This window comes from Leptonotus elevatus, chromosome 7 (assembly GCF_054856555.1).
Source record: "Leptonotus elevatus isolate MCC_2025b chromosome 7, RoL_Lele_1.0, whole genome shotgun sequence".
NCBI lineage: Eukaryota > Metazoa > Chordata > Actinopteri > Syngnathiformes > Syngnathidae > Leptonotus > Leptonotus elevatus.
In genome coordinates this window covers 2,521,120-2,537,082 of record NC_141245.1, presented here as the reverse complement: position 1 = coordinate 2,537,082, position 15,963 = coordinate 2,521,120, and the positions used below count along the sequence as shown (strand labels likewise).

The 15,963-nt window shown below is 40.8% G+C and overlaps 1 protein-coding gene across 4 annotated transcripts in view; it reads left to right on the top strand.

The window, feature by feature from the left end:
* Window positions 1-15,963, top strand: part of nf1a (neurofibromin 1a) — an 84,481-nt gene that overhangs the window by 23,011 nt on the left and 45,507 nt on the right. For 3 of the 4 annotated variants that reach the window (XM_086080070.1, XM_086080067.1, XM_086080071.1), the window contains 13 exons: window positions 94-340; window positions 465-538; window positions 1,265-1,348; window positions 1,604-1,990; window positions 5,659-5,798; window positions 5,924-6,046; window positions 7,008-7,091; window positions 7,178-7,294; window positions 7,527-7,708; window positions 7,803-8,014; window positions 9,414-9,575; window positions 9,737-9,834; window positions 11,863-11,998. In XM_086080070.1, the coding sequence (XP_085936196.1) occupies window positions 94-340; window positions 465-538; window positions 1,265-1,348; window positions 1,604-1,990; window positions 5,659-5,798; window positions 5,924-6,046; window positions 7,008-7,091; window positions 7,178-7,294; window positions 7,527-7,708; window positions 7,803-8,014; window positions 9,414-9,575; window positions 9,737-9,834; window positions 11,863-11,998 (2,046 nt within the window). The remainder of the gene's footprint in view (window positions 1-93; window positions 341-464; window positions 539-1,264; window positions 1,349-1,603; window positions 1,991-5,658; window positions 5,799-5,923; window positions 6,047-7,007; window positions 7,092-7,177; window positions 7,295-7,526; window positions 7,709-7,802; window positions 8,015-9,413; window positions 9,576-9,736; window positions 9,835-11,862; window positions 11,999-15,963) is intronic. The other variant, XM_086080069.1, reaches the window with a different exon arrangement.

Genomic DNA, 15,963 nt, shown 5'->3' with positions numbered 1-15,963 from the left:
CATGCTTAGCTCTGTGATGGTAATTATAGACAACTATTTGCTGTATGCATCATGTTTTATCAGCTATAATACATCTCTTTGTGCTTCCAACAGGAGTGTGCCACAATGGGTGGAGGTATTCCAATCTGCAGGCAGGCTCAAACCAAGCTTGAAGTGTGCCTGTATATGTTCCTGTGGAGTCCAGACACAGAGGCTGTGTTAGTCGCCATGTCATGTTTCCGCCACCTTTGTGAAGAGGCTGACATCCGTAGCGCTGCTGACGAGGTGTCTGTCCAGACCATCCTGCCCAACTATGCCACTTTCAGTGAACTTGCCTCCATAAGCAACATGATGGGAACAGGTGTGTCAAAGAAACAAAACTGATTGTAGTGAGCAAAAGCATCTTAATGTGAAATCTGAGCCTAAAAAGCTTCAGATTCTCTTTCGCATCCTATCCACTTATAAAGTTTAGTTTTTGCTCTTAGGTCGCTCCACATTGCAAAAGAGAGTAATGGCTTTGCTCAGGAGGATTGAGCATCCCACACCAGGAAACATTGAGGTGAAGTGATGTTGATCTTTTATGTGTTGAATCAGCTTGTAAAGGTCTGGAAGCACGGAAGCTAACTCTAGCATATTAATAATGCGAATGCATGTAATAGTAATAATGCCATAAAATCCTGTGAATAGGACAATTTTTTTCCTATATAAAATGATTCAAAATCGTCCCACTGTACTATACAGACATTTATGAGACGTTTACCGGTACCTACCTAGATGTACCTAGAACAGGATGGCAAGATCCGGTCCTCGAGGGCCGGAGTCCTGCAGGTCTTGAATATTTCCATTCTTCAACACAGCTGATTCATGATCAGCTCATCAGCAAGCTCTGCATTAAGCCTGATAACGAGCCTGTTAATTGGAATCAGCTGCAGTTCGAGTAGGGAAACCTCTAAAACCTGCAGGACTCCGGCCCTCGAGGACCGCAGTTTGCCATCTCTGACCTAGAAGAAGGTGTACTTAGATTCCAACATGATATTTAATGTCTAACAAATTTGTGCAATTAAGAACCTCGTGCGTGAGCTAAACCCCCCAGATACCTTGAATGTGTGGCGCATGGAGCCAATGATGTTTATGTGGCGCAATGTAAACCATAACTGAGCTTTCCGTGTCCAGACTGGCCGCTTGAACCGAGGATCCACTGTTCTCTTAAAAATGTCAGAGTCAATGTCTTAAGTTAATGTTTGTCAACGTCTGTTAATATTGTGTGTTATTGTTCCACCTTAAGGCTTGGGAGGACACGTATGCTAAATGGGACCAAGCAACAAAACAAATCCTAAATTTCCCCAAAAACAAAGCAGATGATGGACAGGTAGGTATCCTACAGATGGGTGAGTCTCCCATTTATTTGTGATGTTCATTACGCGTGTGATATTTAAAAGAAAATTAGTTTTAAGCAGTTAATGAGGATGTGCATATTCTGTTTAAGACAAGGGGCTTGTTTTGTAGAAGAGCCACTATGCACATTTGCACACAAATTGTAATGTGGTACTCAACGCGCCAACTCTAGTATAATTAGGTGTGGGAGACCCTGGCGCCATCCACTAATTGTGTCCTCTCCCAACAGCAGGAATGGATCAACATGACAGGCTTTCTCTGTGCCCTGGGCGGCGTGTGCCTCCAGCAACGCAGCACGCCCGGCCCTGCCACGTATAGCCCGCCGATGGGCTCCATGAGTGAGCGCAAGCATTCTATGATCTCCATGGGCCCATGTGAGATCTCCAACCCCATGGCCTCAGCCTCCTGCTCCTCATCAGCCGCCAGTGAGACACCAGTCAGCCGCTTTATCGATCGGCTGCTGGCCTTGTTGGTGTGTGGCCATGACAGAGTCGGCCTTCATGTCCGTACCAATGTTAAAGACTTGCTGGGGTTGGAGCTTAGTCCTGCCCTTTACCCCATGCTCTTCAATAAGTTGAGGAACAGCATTGGCAAATTCTTTGACACACAGGGTCCGGTGAGTGGAGGCTTTTAACCTGTTATATCCAGTCTGGTAATATTGAGTTTTTGTTCAGCTTAACTCATTTTCTCCCCAAAACGTATAATACGTTCTATTTTAAATGTTTTAAGTGTCCCAAAGACGTATTTATACTTTTAAATGTTTTTTTTATGCTAGAGCATACTAGTGTTGTCACGATACCAACATTTTGACTTCGATACTATACCTGCATAAAATACCTCGATACCGTTACTGAAACGGTACCTCGACAAAACATCAGCAAAAGCAGCAAAATTAAAACTGACAAAAGAACTTCAAATAATTTTTTATTTATTAATAATTCAAAATATTGGGATGTATAATGTTAATTTATGTACATACTGTATAAATGTATCTTTATACTGTATGTGCTTTCACATTGCATGCCATATTCTTGAAGTACTGTATTTGACTGCATTTGATTTCATCCGTTTTAAATATTGGCAATACAGTGGCACTCCAATGACTCAATGTAACGTTGCTTGAGTGTGCGTGCATGTCTCTGCTCTTCTCCATTCTACTCCCAATTAGTCGAATGTGTAATCAAATACTACAAACTGGGAACAAAATAATCCACGCTCCACTTATTTTTAAGGGAAGTGTAAAAAATGCGTCGCAACCTGTGTCTGTTGCTGTCAGTCGTCTGAGCTTTTTCTATGCATGTCTGTGATTTCCTACTGTGTGCCTGTTCTTGAGTCCATTGCAGGAATGATTGCTGCTTTTTCTTCTGCTTCTCCGCGAAAACATTTGCTCTTGTTACAAAACGTTTCTAAAACTGAAAATTGAATACCACACGTGTGTTCTTCATGTGTTTATTGAAAACATGCGTAGGCAATACCAATGCTGTCGCGTAGCTTCCATTCTGCTTGCGCGCTCCCGTGGAGCCTTAATTAGCGCGTCATACTTCTCAACGAGGAGTGGACGGACAGCGAGCGCTACACTTAATAAACTTTAATAAGCTTAATTAGCGCTGCATGCTTCTCAACGAGGAGTTGCACGTCCAGCGAATGCTTCAGTGCGTAAAGCCATCTTCTGGCGCCCTCTCGCACAGACGCTGAAAGAGGCGTGTCGCTTACTTAAGGCGTTTTCTGCATATCGGTAGACAGGCAGCCATGCGTGTATGTGTACCTGTCTTTAAAACAGAGTTGGCGGGCTGTCTCGTATTAATTTTTTTAAGTACCAGTACTGAGAAAACTTGATACCGAGCCGTTTTTTTACGCCAAAACATCGAGGTACGGTACTGGTACCGGTATCCCGTGCAACGCTAGAGCATACAGAAGGCTTTGATGCAGCCTCTCAACTGCGAAGAACGTTTGAAGAAATGGTAGTTATTACACAAACAGCCAGCAGGTGGCAGCAGAGCATAATAAATGAACCATAACCATGTTGAAAAAAAAAAACCCTCAATCACTCAGAATTCTAAATAGATTTGTGAATAATGATGAAACTTCGCTATATTCTAATGCTAATTGCTGCAAAACGGAAACATAGAAATATACTTTTTTCCTTGTGAGACTTTAATCTTTCTTTTGGTAGGTTTCATGTTTTTATAACAATAGAACACAATATTCTGTAGGCCTTGCACAATCAGTCAAAATCCAGTAAAACAGCCGGGAGAAGGGGATTGTTTTAGTGAAAATGGCTGGGAATAAATGAGTTACATGCCCACTGGCAATAACTAATGGTGTATTTACCCTTAGATTATTTTACACATGCCAATTTTTTCCTCAACTAATTTACAAAGTATACAGAGACCTAAATATTTTTCAAATATTCGTAGCAGCCGTATTATAATTTAAAGGGGGAGTTTTCTGTTTTCAAAACACTTTTTGTTACCTTTGTTAAACTGTCAGTTTAACGTGACAGTAAGATTTATTTATTTATTTTTAATCAGTGATGAGAACTGTGTCTGTGTAGACAGAAGCAGGCACATAAAGTGGAAGGGGCTATAGGTGCCCGGGCATAGGCCCTTTTTGCCAGCGATGCCCATAGTGCCCCTTTGTCCTTTTTTTTGATGCGTGTGAAAGTCAGTTTGTTGCCTTTCAAAACTAATTCAACAACATAATTTACATAAATTACATTATTATTGCGCTACCCTTGGTCACAAGATCCTTGCAGATGACGTCATATACTGTAGACGCGCCGCTCTTTCGAAGCCAGGTGGGTGCTGCACCTGCTGTCTGCTGTCAACTACTGATGCATTTAAGGTACACAAACAATATCGGAATTTGGAACACTGTCTCAGAATTTTAATCAAACCACTTCCTGAAGTCTGATCTCTAACTTAGCAAGGCAAATAGAATTGAAGCCATTTGCTCATCACGCAAACGCTAAAGTTACATCATGTTTTGTTGTACATGAATACAGTGTTGCGTGGTCTAACTTCTGACTTTCAATTGAACACATTGACATGTGTGCACGTCTTAAAATGATTGCTGTAAAAATGATTTGGTTTGGTGAACGTAAAAGATAGAAGGCGCAATTTTCAGGAGATGTTTGTAACTTTTTCCCCCCTATGCTAGACAAGTCTTGTGGCATGTACTCAACGATAGCTGAATTGAAATATACTTGCATCAGCGGCTTGCAATAGAATACGTTGGAACTCCGACCGCTCTACCAAATTCACAACCACATTACACTGGATTTGCCCTAGCATGAAAATGAAGATGCGCTCACCAAACTGTCAGGTCACCGGGTGCGTACCAGCTCCGTCCACCAGAACGCCCAGCGATGCGCAATGCTGTCACAAACATGGTAAACTAGACTTAGCCCGGCACGAAAACGAAGATGCACCTGTCTATGGAAATTGGGCTCTTAGTGTTTTCCAACACGCCAACATCAGTCATGCTAGCAATCTGTAGTAGCCATGGCTAAGATTAGCTTGGTTACTAAATGTGCAGCACATCTACAGCACATTCAAGTGGGTGACAGTTGCGGCTTTGGTATCAGACGCGAGGAGTGAAGTGAGACTATATTCAAATCTTGCTAACATTTTGAAAACTGCAAACTACCCATTAAAGCCATACAAGTTATTTTTTTCTCATTTGTAATCTTACAGCCTTATTGCAACATAGTTAAAAATGTATTTTCAATAATTGCACATGCTGAGCCAAATTCTGCACGGGTGAGCTGATCTATTGTTGGTCGTTTATTGTGCAAGCAAACTTGTTAATGCTGTGTCTCTGCTACAAACGATTAATGGCTAGCAATGACAATAAAAAATACATGCTAATGTTCTATTACTGTCCTGATTTGTGTTGGCGGCCCAGCAGTTTAGCTCACTCGTAACGCTCTGCACTCACAAACCGCAGGACGTGGGTTTGATCCCCGCCATGTAAGAAAAAATAAAAATTGATCGCGGGAGCATGAAAGGGTCATCGAACATTGTCATTATTTATTCATTTGTCAAGTAAGACTTCAAAAGAGACATGTTTTTTGTTTTATTTTTTACGCATGCAAAGGAGGCATATGTTAAAATGAAAATAATTACATGTATGGCATCTTTGAGTCGACTTTGTATCATTTAAGGGTCTCAAGGCCAGGCCGAGTTTCCTCTTTGTTAAAAATGAAAGTATGGTCACCCTATTCTAGATACTCTTAATCAAATGTTTGTGTTTGAAATGTACTCCTTGGCTTTACTCTTCCAGGTTCCTATCAATGACACTAACACCCAATTTGTGGAGCAGACTATTGCAATCATGAAGAACCTGCTGGATAACCACACAGAGGGCAGTTCTGAGCACCTTGGACAAGCTAGCATTGAGACCATGATGCTTAACCTCGTCAGGTCAGAAATAACTACAGTGGACATGCGGTGGTGTCTTTGCAGCTATGTATAACAGTTGAAAACATGCAAGACGCACTGGACGACTGTCGTCATATTTGTTGTCTTTTGTTTTGTGTTTTTCGTAGGTATGTTCGCATTCTTGGCAACATGGTACATGCTATTCAGATCAAAACCAAGTTGTGCCAGCTAGTAGAGGTAATGATGGAGAGACGAGATGACCTGTCCTTTTGCCAAGAGATGAAGTTCAGGTAAAATGCTTTTTCCACATTTATGCACAATATTTCATGGCAAGGCTGAAAATATATATTTTTTTCTTTGAGGAACAGTTTTGCTTTTATCAATTACTTTATTGGATGAACTTTGTAATTTTGAGGAGCATTTTGAACAATATAAATATGACAATATATCAAATGAACAATTGGTATCCTTTTTCATATATAGTCAGTAGTTTTTATTTTTTAAATTCACACTGTGACTAGCAGCAAATTATATTTTCTTGTCAAGAAACATTTTCAGTGGGAAAATGTCAAGCAGATATAAGATTCAGTTTAAATGTAATCCTTCTAAATGGATTATATGGCCACACTAGCTTGTTTAAGGGATTCCTAGACGATATGTGATTTTGTATGCAAATGAAATTCCAATACACTGAACTTGTCTTATTATTTCATACAACTATAACTAGCGGCCATGGCTCAGGGTGTAGAGACAGTCGTCCAGTAACCAGAAGGTCGGCTGTTCGATTCATGTCCCAAGTCGTGTGTCATTGTGTTCTTGGGCAAGGCACTTCACACACATTGCCTCCAGTGCTGCTCATACTGGTGTATGCAAGGTGCAAATGTTTAGTGGTGGTCGCAGGGGCTGTAGGCGCACACTGGCAACCACGCTTCCGTCAGCCTGCCCCACGGCAGCTGTGGCTACTTAAGTAGCTTACCGCCACCACAGTGTGAATTTGTGAGTGAATGAATAATGTATACGTTCCATTGTAAAGCATCTTTGAGTGTCTAATTAGATAGAAAAGCGCAATATAAATCCGATGCATTATTATTATTATAACTACCTCATAAACCACAATCAAACACAAATATTCAGCGTTTGGCCATACGTCCTTCTTGTTAGAGCAAGAAGTCCCACACCTTCATGAGATAATGTTTGTCTTTCAGTGACAATTACCCACTTCCACAGTTATTTTTTTTAAATTGTTTTAAGGAATAAGATGGTGGAATACCTGACTGACTGGGTGATGGGTACTTCCAATCAAGCAGCTGATGATGACATTAAGTGTTTGACAAGGTACAAGCTTACCATGTTACCAGTACATTTTCTTATGTTGACTGCAATATTGATGACATTGTTGCGTGTGCGTGTGTGAGATACAGGGATCTTGACCAGGCCAGTATGGAGGCAGTTGTGTCTCTGCTTGCTGGTCTTCCACTGCAACCTGAGGAGGGAGATGGAGTGGAGCTGATGGAGGCCAAATCACAACTTTTTCTCAAGTTAGAATACATTTCCTCCATTTTACGCATAGCTTATTACACCACCTTTTAAATTAAAGGTGAAACATCTTAAACAAGAGAAGTCTAGTTATCTTGACTCAACGTTTGTGGACAAAATTGACTAAAAAGTAATAGCATGCTAGGCTATGCTGGAAAGGGTTATTAGGTGGACAATCTGTACCTATAAATGGTAAAAGAGAATTTTCTGAAATGTTTTTTTGTTGTCGTGCAGGTACTTCACCCTTTTCATGAATCTGCTAAACGATTGCAGTGAGGTAGAGGATGAGGGTCAGACAGTAGGTGGATGCAAGAGGGGGATGTCACGCCGTCTGGCCTCCCTTCGCCACTGTACTGTTCTGGCCATGTCTAACCTCCTTAATGCTAATGTTGACAGCGGCCTCATGCATTCTATTGGTAAGTTTGACTTTGTCACACCAAAAACATTTGGAAAAATGTGCTTGATAAAATGTAGTTGTTAAGTTTATTTTCCCCAAATCTGAATGCTCAGGTCTGGGATACCACAAAGATTTGCAAACTCGAGCCACATTCATGGAAGTGTTGACAAAAATCTTGCAGCAGGGAACCGAGTTTGATACACTGGCTGAGACAGTTCTGGCTGACCGCTTTGAGAGGCTGGTTGAATTGGTCACTATGATGGGAGACCAGGGAGAACTACCTATTGCCATGGCACTGGCTAATGTTGTTCCAGGATCCCAGTGGGTAAGAATCTTCTTTGCGTTTATGCATGATGGCAGTTAAATTGAAGTTCCACTTGTATGTCAAGACTTCTATGACCTTAATTTCTGCAATTTTTTTGCTCTTACGGAATATTTGGTTTGGCGTCCAAGATGTTGGGAGGTTTGCCCTGATTTTAGTCTCGCAGGTAGAAAGGTCAGTTGAAGATTAGATGGAAAAAACAGTTCAGCAGAGACAAAGTTTGTCAAAACAAAAATAGTCCTCACTGCTTTTCGGGATTGCAGTTTGTGAGTCTCCTGGAGTTTGATCTGTCAGCTTTAGATGTGCACTTTGTCTGGTCTTGGAGCGCACCTGGGAGGCCAAGCCTGGTCCGGCCTTCAGCCTGGCAGAGACAAGAAGCGTTGTTCACGCTTTTGCCGCGCTCCACTGACACAGCCACAAGAAGGATCGCACACGGTGGTGTGTCGAGGAAAAACAAGAAAAAGAGTTATTGACGCCGAAAGAAAAATTGAAAGTGAAGAGATGTTAGGATTCCTGCCACAAAAAAGGGAAGACATTAAAAAATTGCAGGAAGACACTGGGACCTAGAGGTGTTCTGGCATCCAGCTTGAAGAGCAGAAGTGGCAAATCCATGTCCAGAAAGTAAAAACCCTGCCACTGTTTGGCTTTAGCTCCAGGTGCTAGCTACCTAGCTCCCATGGTGCTCGTTTACCTGCTAGGGATCTAGCTAGCTAAAGCCAGACTGTGGCAGGGTTTTTACTTTCTGGACCTGAATTTGCCCCCTCTGTTAAAAAGCCCATCAAAAGAAAGAGCAAACAAAACGAACACCTTCCTTATCTGTAGCAAGCAACCCCCAAAAGCAGAAACACTCCCGTGTCTCACGTGTACTGTATGTGAAGAGTGGAAAATTACCATCTTACTCTTTTTTGAAAGGGCTCAGACATGCACAGCAGGTTATTTGAACACTCTAAATTGTCCCTAGGTGTGATTGTGAATGTGAATAGTTGTTAGTTTGTGTGTGCCCTAGATTGGCTGGCAACCAGTTCAGGGTGTACCCCGCCTACTGCCCGAAGCCCGCTGGGATAGGCTCCAGCACCCCGCGACCCTTGTGAGGAATAAGCGGTTAAGAAAATGGATAGACGGATGTATGGGTTCAGATTAAACTTGGGTTCCATCGTTAATAAGAGTTTATCTGGAAAAAGTTATCTTTGGGGGTCTTCTGTAAGGTTCCACATTCCAAAGATGGGGTTTGTTCATCTGAAGAGGTGAGCCAGTCTTTTTGAGGTGCTGGCAAGACAAAAAGGAAGTTATTTTGTCTTTGATAGGGTTGCACAAATTAGCAAATGTGAATTAATGAAAGGTAATTATAACATATTTTTATCATTTAGTTTTCAAGCAATAATGTATTGATTTCTATTTCAAGGATGAGCTTGCTCGGGTCCTGGTGACGCTGTTCGACTCCCGTCACCTCCTCTACCAGTTGCTATGGAATATGTTCTCCAAAGAGGTGGAGCTTGCTGACTCTATGCAGACCCTTTTTCGGGGAAACAGCCTGGCCAGCAAAATAATGACATTTTGTTTTAAGGTAGGAAATGTCACAACTCCAGGCAATTTTATTTGGACAATACTTTTTTCTTTTTTTTCTCTTTGAAATTACAATTCATTTTTGGCATTGTCATTGTATTTGTATTGTATTGAAATAATATAAACTAAAATAATTTTGCCTTCACTGTGGCTGTATATTAGGTCTATGGAGCAGCATACCTGCAGAAGTTACTGGAACCTTTGTTAAAAGGGGTCATCTCAACCCCTGAACACTTCACTTTTGAGGTGGACCCCACACGGTATGATCCTCTATTCCCTTTTTGTCACTTCCTTAAATTATATTGTACCCTCCACATGAGAAACTTAACAGCCAGAAATATCATCTGCTTTTAATGTATTCAATTTATCCACATGGTGGTGCTGTGGTCATATACTTCTCTTTTCAAAGCTGGCTGCACACTGTGACAGAACACAACTGAATTATTCAGTCATGTTGTGCAGTGTGCTGTGCATGGTCCCAAAACCAGTTTTCCATAGTTACCAACAGTCTGCAACTAGCTTGGCTGCAATTCCAAATGTCAATTCAAAGTGAATGACGCAGCAACAGCACTTTACAGCCAGTCAAGTGTGACTGGATTAGGACAAAATGATCCTGATTTCTCCTGATGAGATGGGAAGTAATTTCATACACCCGTTCTCATTTTCATGTCCTTTTGCTGGATGATTTTTTTCTTCTATAGGACATTTGCAATTTTTTTTAGAAATCATACATCATTTTAAATTTGGCTTCTCACTCACAGTGTAAAAGAACATTGTGGAACTTTATCATAAATTGAGTGATTAAGGCTGTTTAAGGCTTGGGGGAGCCGTTTCATGTTATGTGTAATTATTTTGCAAATACTTTTTTTTCCACATACTGCCAGATCGGTTTGTATTTGTTTCCCTTAATAAATAAAATGTCATTTTATATAGTTTTGCACTGATACTCTGATATCGCTATCCATGCTAATACTGTACTCCTGCTCGGATTCTTCGATACTATGTCACCTTTTCCACTTCACCAGCATATCCTATACCATTGGAGATACTTAAAAGTAAAAATGAATGAGGACTAAAGCAAATTACGCTTTGTCCAAATGGATGCTGATCTTTGTCTTTGTTGCGGTGGCGACCCGTCTGGCAAACAAGTTTCCTAGGCTCCGTCACCCGCTTGGCTCCAAACAATGGTAGCAGCAGCAGTTATACCACATCGCAGTGCATCGCCCGGCTGGTCTGGCCCGGCCCTCCATTGCCCTGCGGGCCTGAGAGACTACCTGGTTGATCCTGCCAGTATCGTATCCACAGTATATAATCCCAAAAGATTAAAACATGCAAAATCGTAATCGTAGGTCTAGTAATCACTAATTATTTTACATGGCTGTAGTCTCATTTTACTAGAAGCTGCCATGTTTTGCTGCCGTCTTCCTGTTACAGATGCCCAAAGGACAATTTTATGAACGTAATTAGCCCTGGTGTTGCTTGCATCGAGTGCCGGACCCAAAGAGTCAACTGCCACTTACCTTCCACAGCTGGGGCCTGCAGGTGGTCGTTGCTGAGTCCCGTGATTCGGGCTCCTGTCGCTTGTCACCTTGCTTTAAAAAAAAAAGATCCTGCCCTTCCCTCACTTTTTTTTGTCATGGTGTGATAATGCATCGCTTCACTTGTCCTGACAGTTCAGAAGTTGAACTAAATTGCCTTATTACAGTTGCTGGTGTACATATAAGGGACGTGTGCTTGAAAAACAGTTGAATGTTAAAATGTCAGTAACGACGAGTTGTACTTTTTAAGCGCCAATATATGAGTGAAATTTAGGACCATGATCAAGAAAAGTCATGTTTTGTGTTTTTAAATAATATTTGAAAAAAATAATTCTCCACAATTGTAAGACTTGATAATGGCATTTTAAAGTGTCATTGAGTGTTACTCAAATGTAAAAACTTGTACTTCGTATGGGGGAAAAACAAACTGGTATCAGTGCATCCCTATTTTGATATTTTTGGTCGGGTTTCATTATGAGATATTAAAATTGACTTGACGTTACAAAATAAAGTGTGGCAAAAAAAAATTACTTTCATGTTTTCAGTTATCAAAAAGGGGGGAAATACTTTCATGTATTTTACTACTTATACTTTCATGGCACTGTATTGTACAATTCAATTTTTTGTTAAATTCTATTGAAGTGTACTGTGAGGTTTGGTTGGAATTGTTTTGGTTTTACACTTAAACCTGTCTTTAGAAGAGAATGTAAAGCTAATTGTGATGCGATTTTTCTTTCGCTTACTCATCAGACTGGAACAAGGTGAGAACTTGGAAGATAATCAGAGAAACCTGTTGCAGATCACTGAACGCTTCTTCCATGCCATCACTGGCTCATCCAGCGAGTTCCCCCCTCAGCTTCGCAGCGTCTGCCACTGTCTCTACCAGGTAGACCCCTGCCCCAAGCTCAACACCGTCATGATCCATAGCTTGTAACCTTGCTCTTACCCGTTTGTCATTTATACATTCCAAGCTCCTGCCTCTTCATTTTCTCCAGTTTCTGATGCTGCTGCACTCACTGCTTTCCACATCTCACACATTCCTGCACAGCTGTTCATAGTATTCAGATCTACAGCCCCTTTTTATCTGTGATTTTCATCCCACAATATTCTAATATCCAGTTTTTAATTCTCACTATAATGCAATGTATTTCCTGAAAGACAAGCAATTGAAGCATCACCATGATATAATAGGCCAATGTGGCCTTATTCTCTAAATTTTTGCCATTGCAATAGTCTGTGACAAGAATTAAAATGTCAGTAAAATGAAAAGGAAAAAAAAACACATTTATATGAGAAATAATGAATATTCTTAATTGTGATTGTGATTAATACAATGCAGCCAACATTCTCATCTTTTCACACCTTGACCAGCAGAGGGACAGAACTGAAAGGACAGGGGTTCTCAAACTCTTTTTTTTTTAGGCTCACGGGATTAATTTTTCTACTGACCCACTCATAATCAAAACAGTATTATTTTGTTCAGCATTTCACGCAAAACTGAATTTAGTAAGGGTTCTAACATGCTGATCATTGAATCACTGGGTGTGTAATGGTGAGTTAGCCTGACTTCCGTGCCCACAGCGAGGGGGTCCAATTCCCATTCTGTTTCATGTGGGTATGAAAAGTTTTCTCTGCCTGTATATGCCCTATGATTGACTGGCAAATGTTGACTAGTCCAGGGTGCAGTCTTGTCTGCCTTTTCCCCCAAGTTTTCTGATATAGACTAGACTCTAGCTTTATGTAACCCTGAACAGGATAAGTGATGTATTGTATAAAATGGATTGATGCTACATACTGATAATAGCATGATATGTATTGGAAAAAATAAGTATTTTTTCAAGAGGGAAGGAAAAGTCAACAACTGCGATAATTTGATTGTACAAGTGTGCTCACTCTCTTACAACTGGGAATGTGGCTGTGTTGAGAATTGACCAATCACATTAAAATGTATGGTACATTGGAGTGAGCACACACCTGCCACCATTTAAAAAAAAAATCCTGTCATCAGGCCAGCCTAAGGCCCTGTCCATATGAAAGCCCGTTTTAATGTATCCGCGCAAGTTTCTTGCCGTTTGGGCAGTTCGTCCAAACGGTGGCGCCGTTTCGGAGCTTGAAACCGATCACTTTTGAAACCGCGCTCCAGAGTGGAAAGACTTCAAAATCCGCCTGTACGTTCCAATGTGGACAGCATATGTGGGATACTCCTCCACTGATGACGTAGTAGTCCCAGCTCAATGACGACGCATTGTCGTAGTTTGATGGCGTATGCTCCAATTCTCGCCTGACTGCGCACGAACCGCCAGTCTGTCAACAACAATGGCGGATAGAAAAAGGGGGTCTTCACAGCAGCACATACAAGTGGATGGTATGTGCTGCTGTGAATACCCCCTTTTTCTTTTATCGCTCAGTTCTTTAACCCCAATATTAGATTTGGCAGAGTCATCTTTTGTTAAATAACAGTTATAATTATTTAATAAAAAAATATATACAAGTTCCGTCCTGTAAACAAACTCTTTTACTGCTACACGTTATTCAAAAAACAACCCCAGCAGTGCCAGCCGATTTCGAGCATTTTAACAAATTTTTCAAGGCAAACAGAATATTGTGTGCTGTCACTACGTAAACAAGGTATACAAGCATACCAAATGAAAGATTGCGTTCCATTCTTTCATTAGAAAAAAAGTGTGTTTCTACCTTATTCCGTTCTTTAGTAATTACCATTTGAAAATTGGTAATTTAAGTGACAGTGAGCGAAAATTAAAAAGATAAGGAGAAAGAAGCTTTTTGTAAAGATACATTTTCTGCACAACAGTGACTTTGACACTACTATTTTTTTATTTAGTGACGCTCTGTGAATTAGATTTAATGTGACAAAGGCTGTGATCATTCACGTCATCCTTGAAAACGTTCTATTTCATCATATTCATGATGTTTCATCGTAAAGATCATATTGTCCATATCACAGAGAGACCATTGAAAAGAGATACAATGCTTCCATCTGCTGGCCATTATTAGTGGGTGTTTTGGGATTTTACAACCCCAATGACAAGGCAGCGCTGCACGGACATTACCCTGCCCATTGAGAAAAAAAACATAGTAAACGTCAATTAACGTTTTTGGTGGCATACATTTAGATTTTACTATATGTCATTAAACGTTTTTGGCAGTAAAAGAGTTAAGCATATCTTTTATCCATGTATTTAAGGCGCGTTTTAAAATGTCTGAAGTCCTCTTGTTTATGTTAAACAAATTAAAACATAAATCATGCTGTTTCTACTAAGCACTGTCTCAAATGTTCTCCAATTTCGATACTGTAAATGTATCGAATCGTATGCCGATAAATGTTTCTTGGGAGGAGTAATATGGCGGCCTCGCGGCTTCAGAAATCTTTGGTTATCCAGTAATATATCCAGATCAGTGGTTCGTCTTCTTTGCTTATTTTTCTTCTACGCTTTCCGTTAACTCCCTATGGTTGCGCTACAGCGCCACTCCAAACTTGGCATATACATTACAGCCGTTAAACGTCCTCAGCGTCTTCTTTTGGACACACGCATGTCTTGAAACTTTTCTGTGTACACAAGATTTTTTTGAGAAAAGAAGCCGCCTTTGCTTCCGTGTGAACAGGGCCCAAGTAATCTGTATGTTCTGGCAAATTCCCTCTGTTTGGGCCAGTACTCCAGCCCACACATGAATTATTTCCGGCTCTGGATCAGTTTTGATATCAATAAATAAAAAGTATTCATGACGTTAGAATCCAAATATCTCCATCCATCCATCCATTTTCTTAACCACTTATTCCTCACAAGGGTTGTGGGGGTTGCTGGAGCCTATCCCAGCTGGCTTTGGGCAGTAGGCGGGGCACACCCTGAACTGGTTGCCAGCCAACCGCAGGGCACACACAGACTAACTTGCACATTCACAATCACACCTATGGACAATTTAGAGTGTCCAATTCACCTGCCATGCATGTCTTTGGAATGTGGGAGGAAACCGGAGTACCCGGAGAAAACCCACACAGGCACGGGGAGACCCAGAAAGGCAGAAGCCCGGACTCGATCTTACGTCCTCTGCACTTTGAGGCGGATTTGCTAACCAGTCAACCACCGTGCCACCGGCAAATATCTCAGTCGTATAAAAATGTGTGAAAAATTGTGCAACCACAGTCGACTGCAGTCATGTCCAGAGGCTTGCACTTTTTAAAACAATACAGCATCATTTATTGCAATTTATTTTGAGGACACCCAAGGTACATTGTGTGGACCCTGGGAAGTCAGAAGACCCCAGTTTGAGAACCCTTGCTCTTGGATGTAGGCGCCCAGTATGTCAAATTTCATTGACAGACATTGAGATTGGCACCAAAAGAAATTGGGCGTTTTAGAGCTACTGTTTAAATCCATCAATTACAAAAGCATGGTTTTTAATAAAGTTTTACAATGGCAAAAACTGTTTAAATTGGGTCCTCTTTGAAAAGATAATTCTTCAGAGAATTGCTTCAGTTTGGGTATTTTGTATGTATCCGCCCATGGGGTATATGATCAATTTCCTAATCAAAAAAAGTTTGCCTGTAATGTTTTTTCTCCAAGTTGTGTGATCTGTAAAATCCTGAACATTAAATATATTGAAGGCTTTGATCACATCTATAGCATGAGCATGTCAGACTACTGTTCCACACTGGAGAAGAATGTTGTGTCTATTACTAAACGTAAACTCTGAGCAAATGCACACCGAAAATCCCCCCAATTTTTTTTACGTTAGTCTTATTATTTTTGGCAATTAACACAGGTTATTTTTTAAATGAATTTAAAATTTGAAACTAAAACTTTCAAGCTGATGCAGTTGGTGTGATCACAG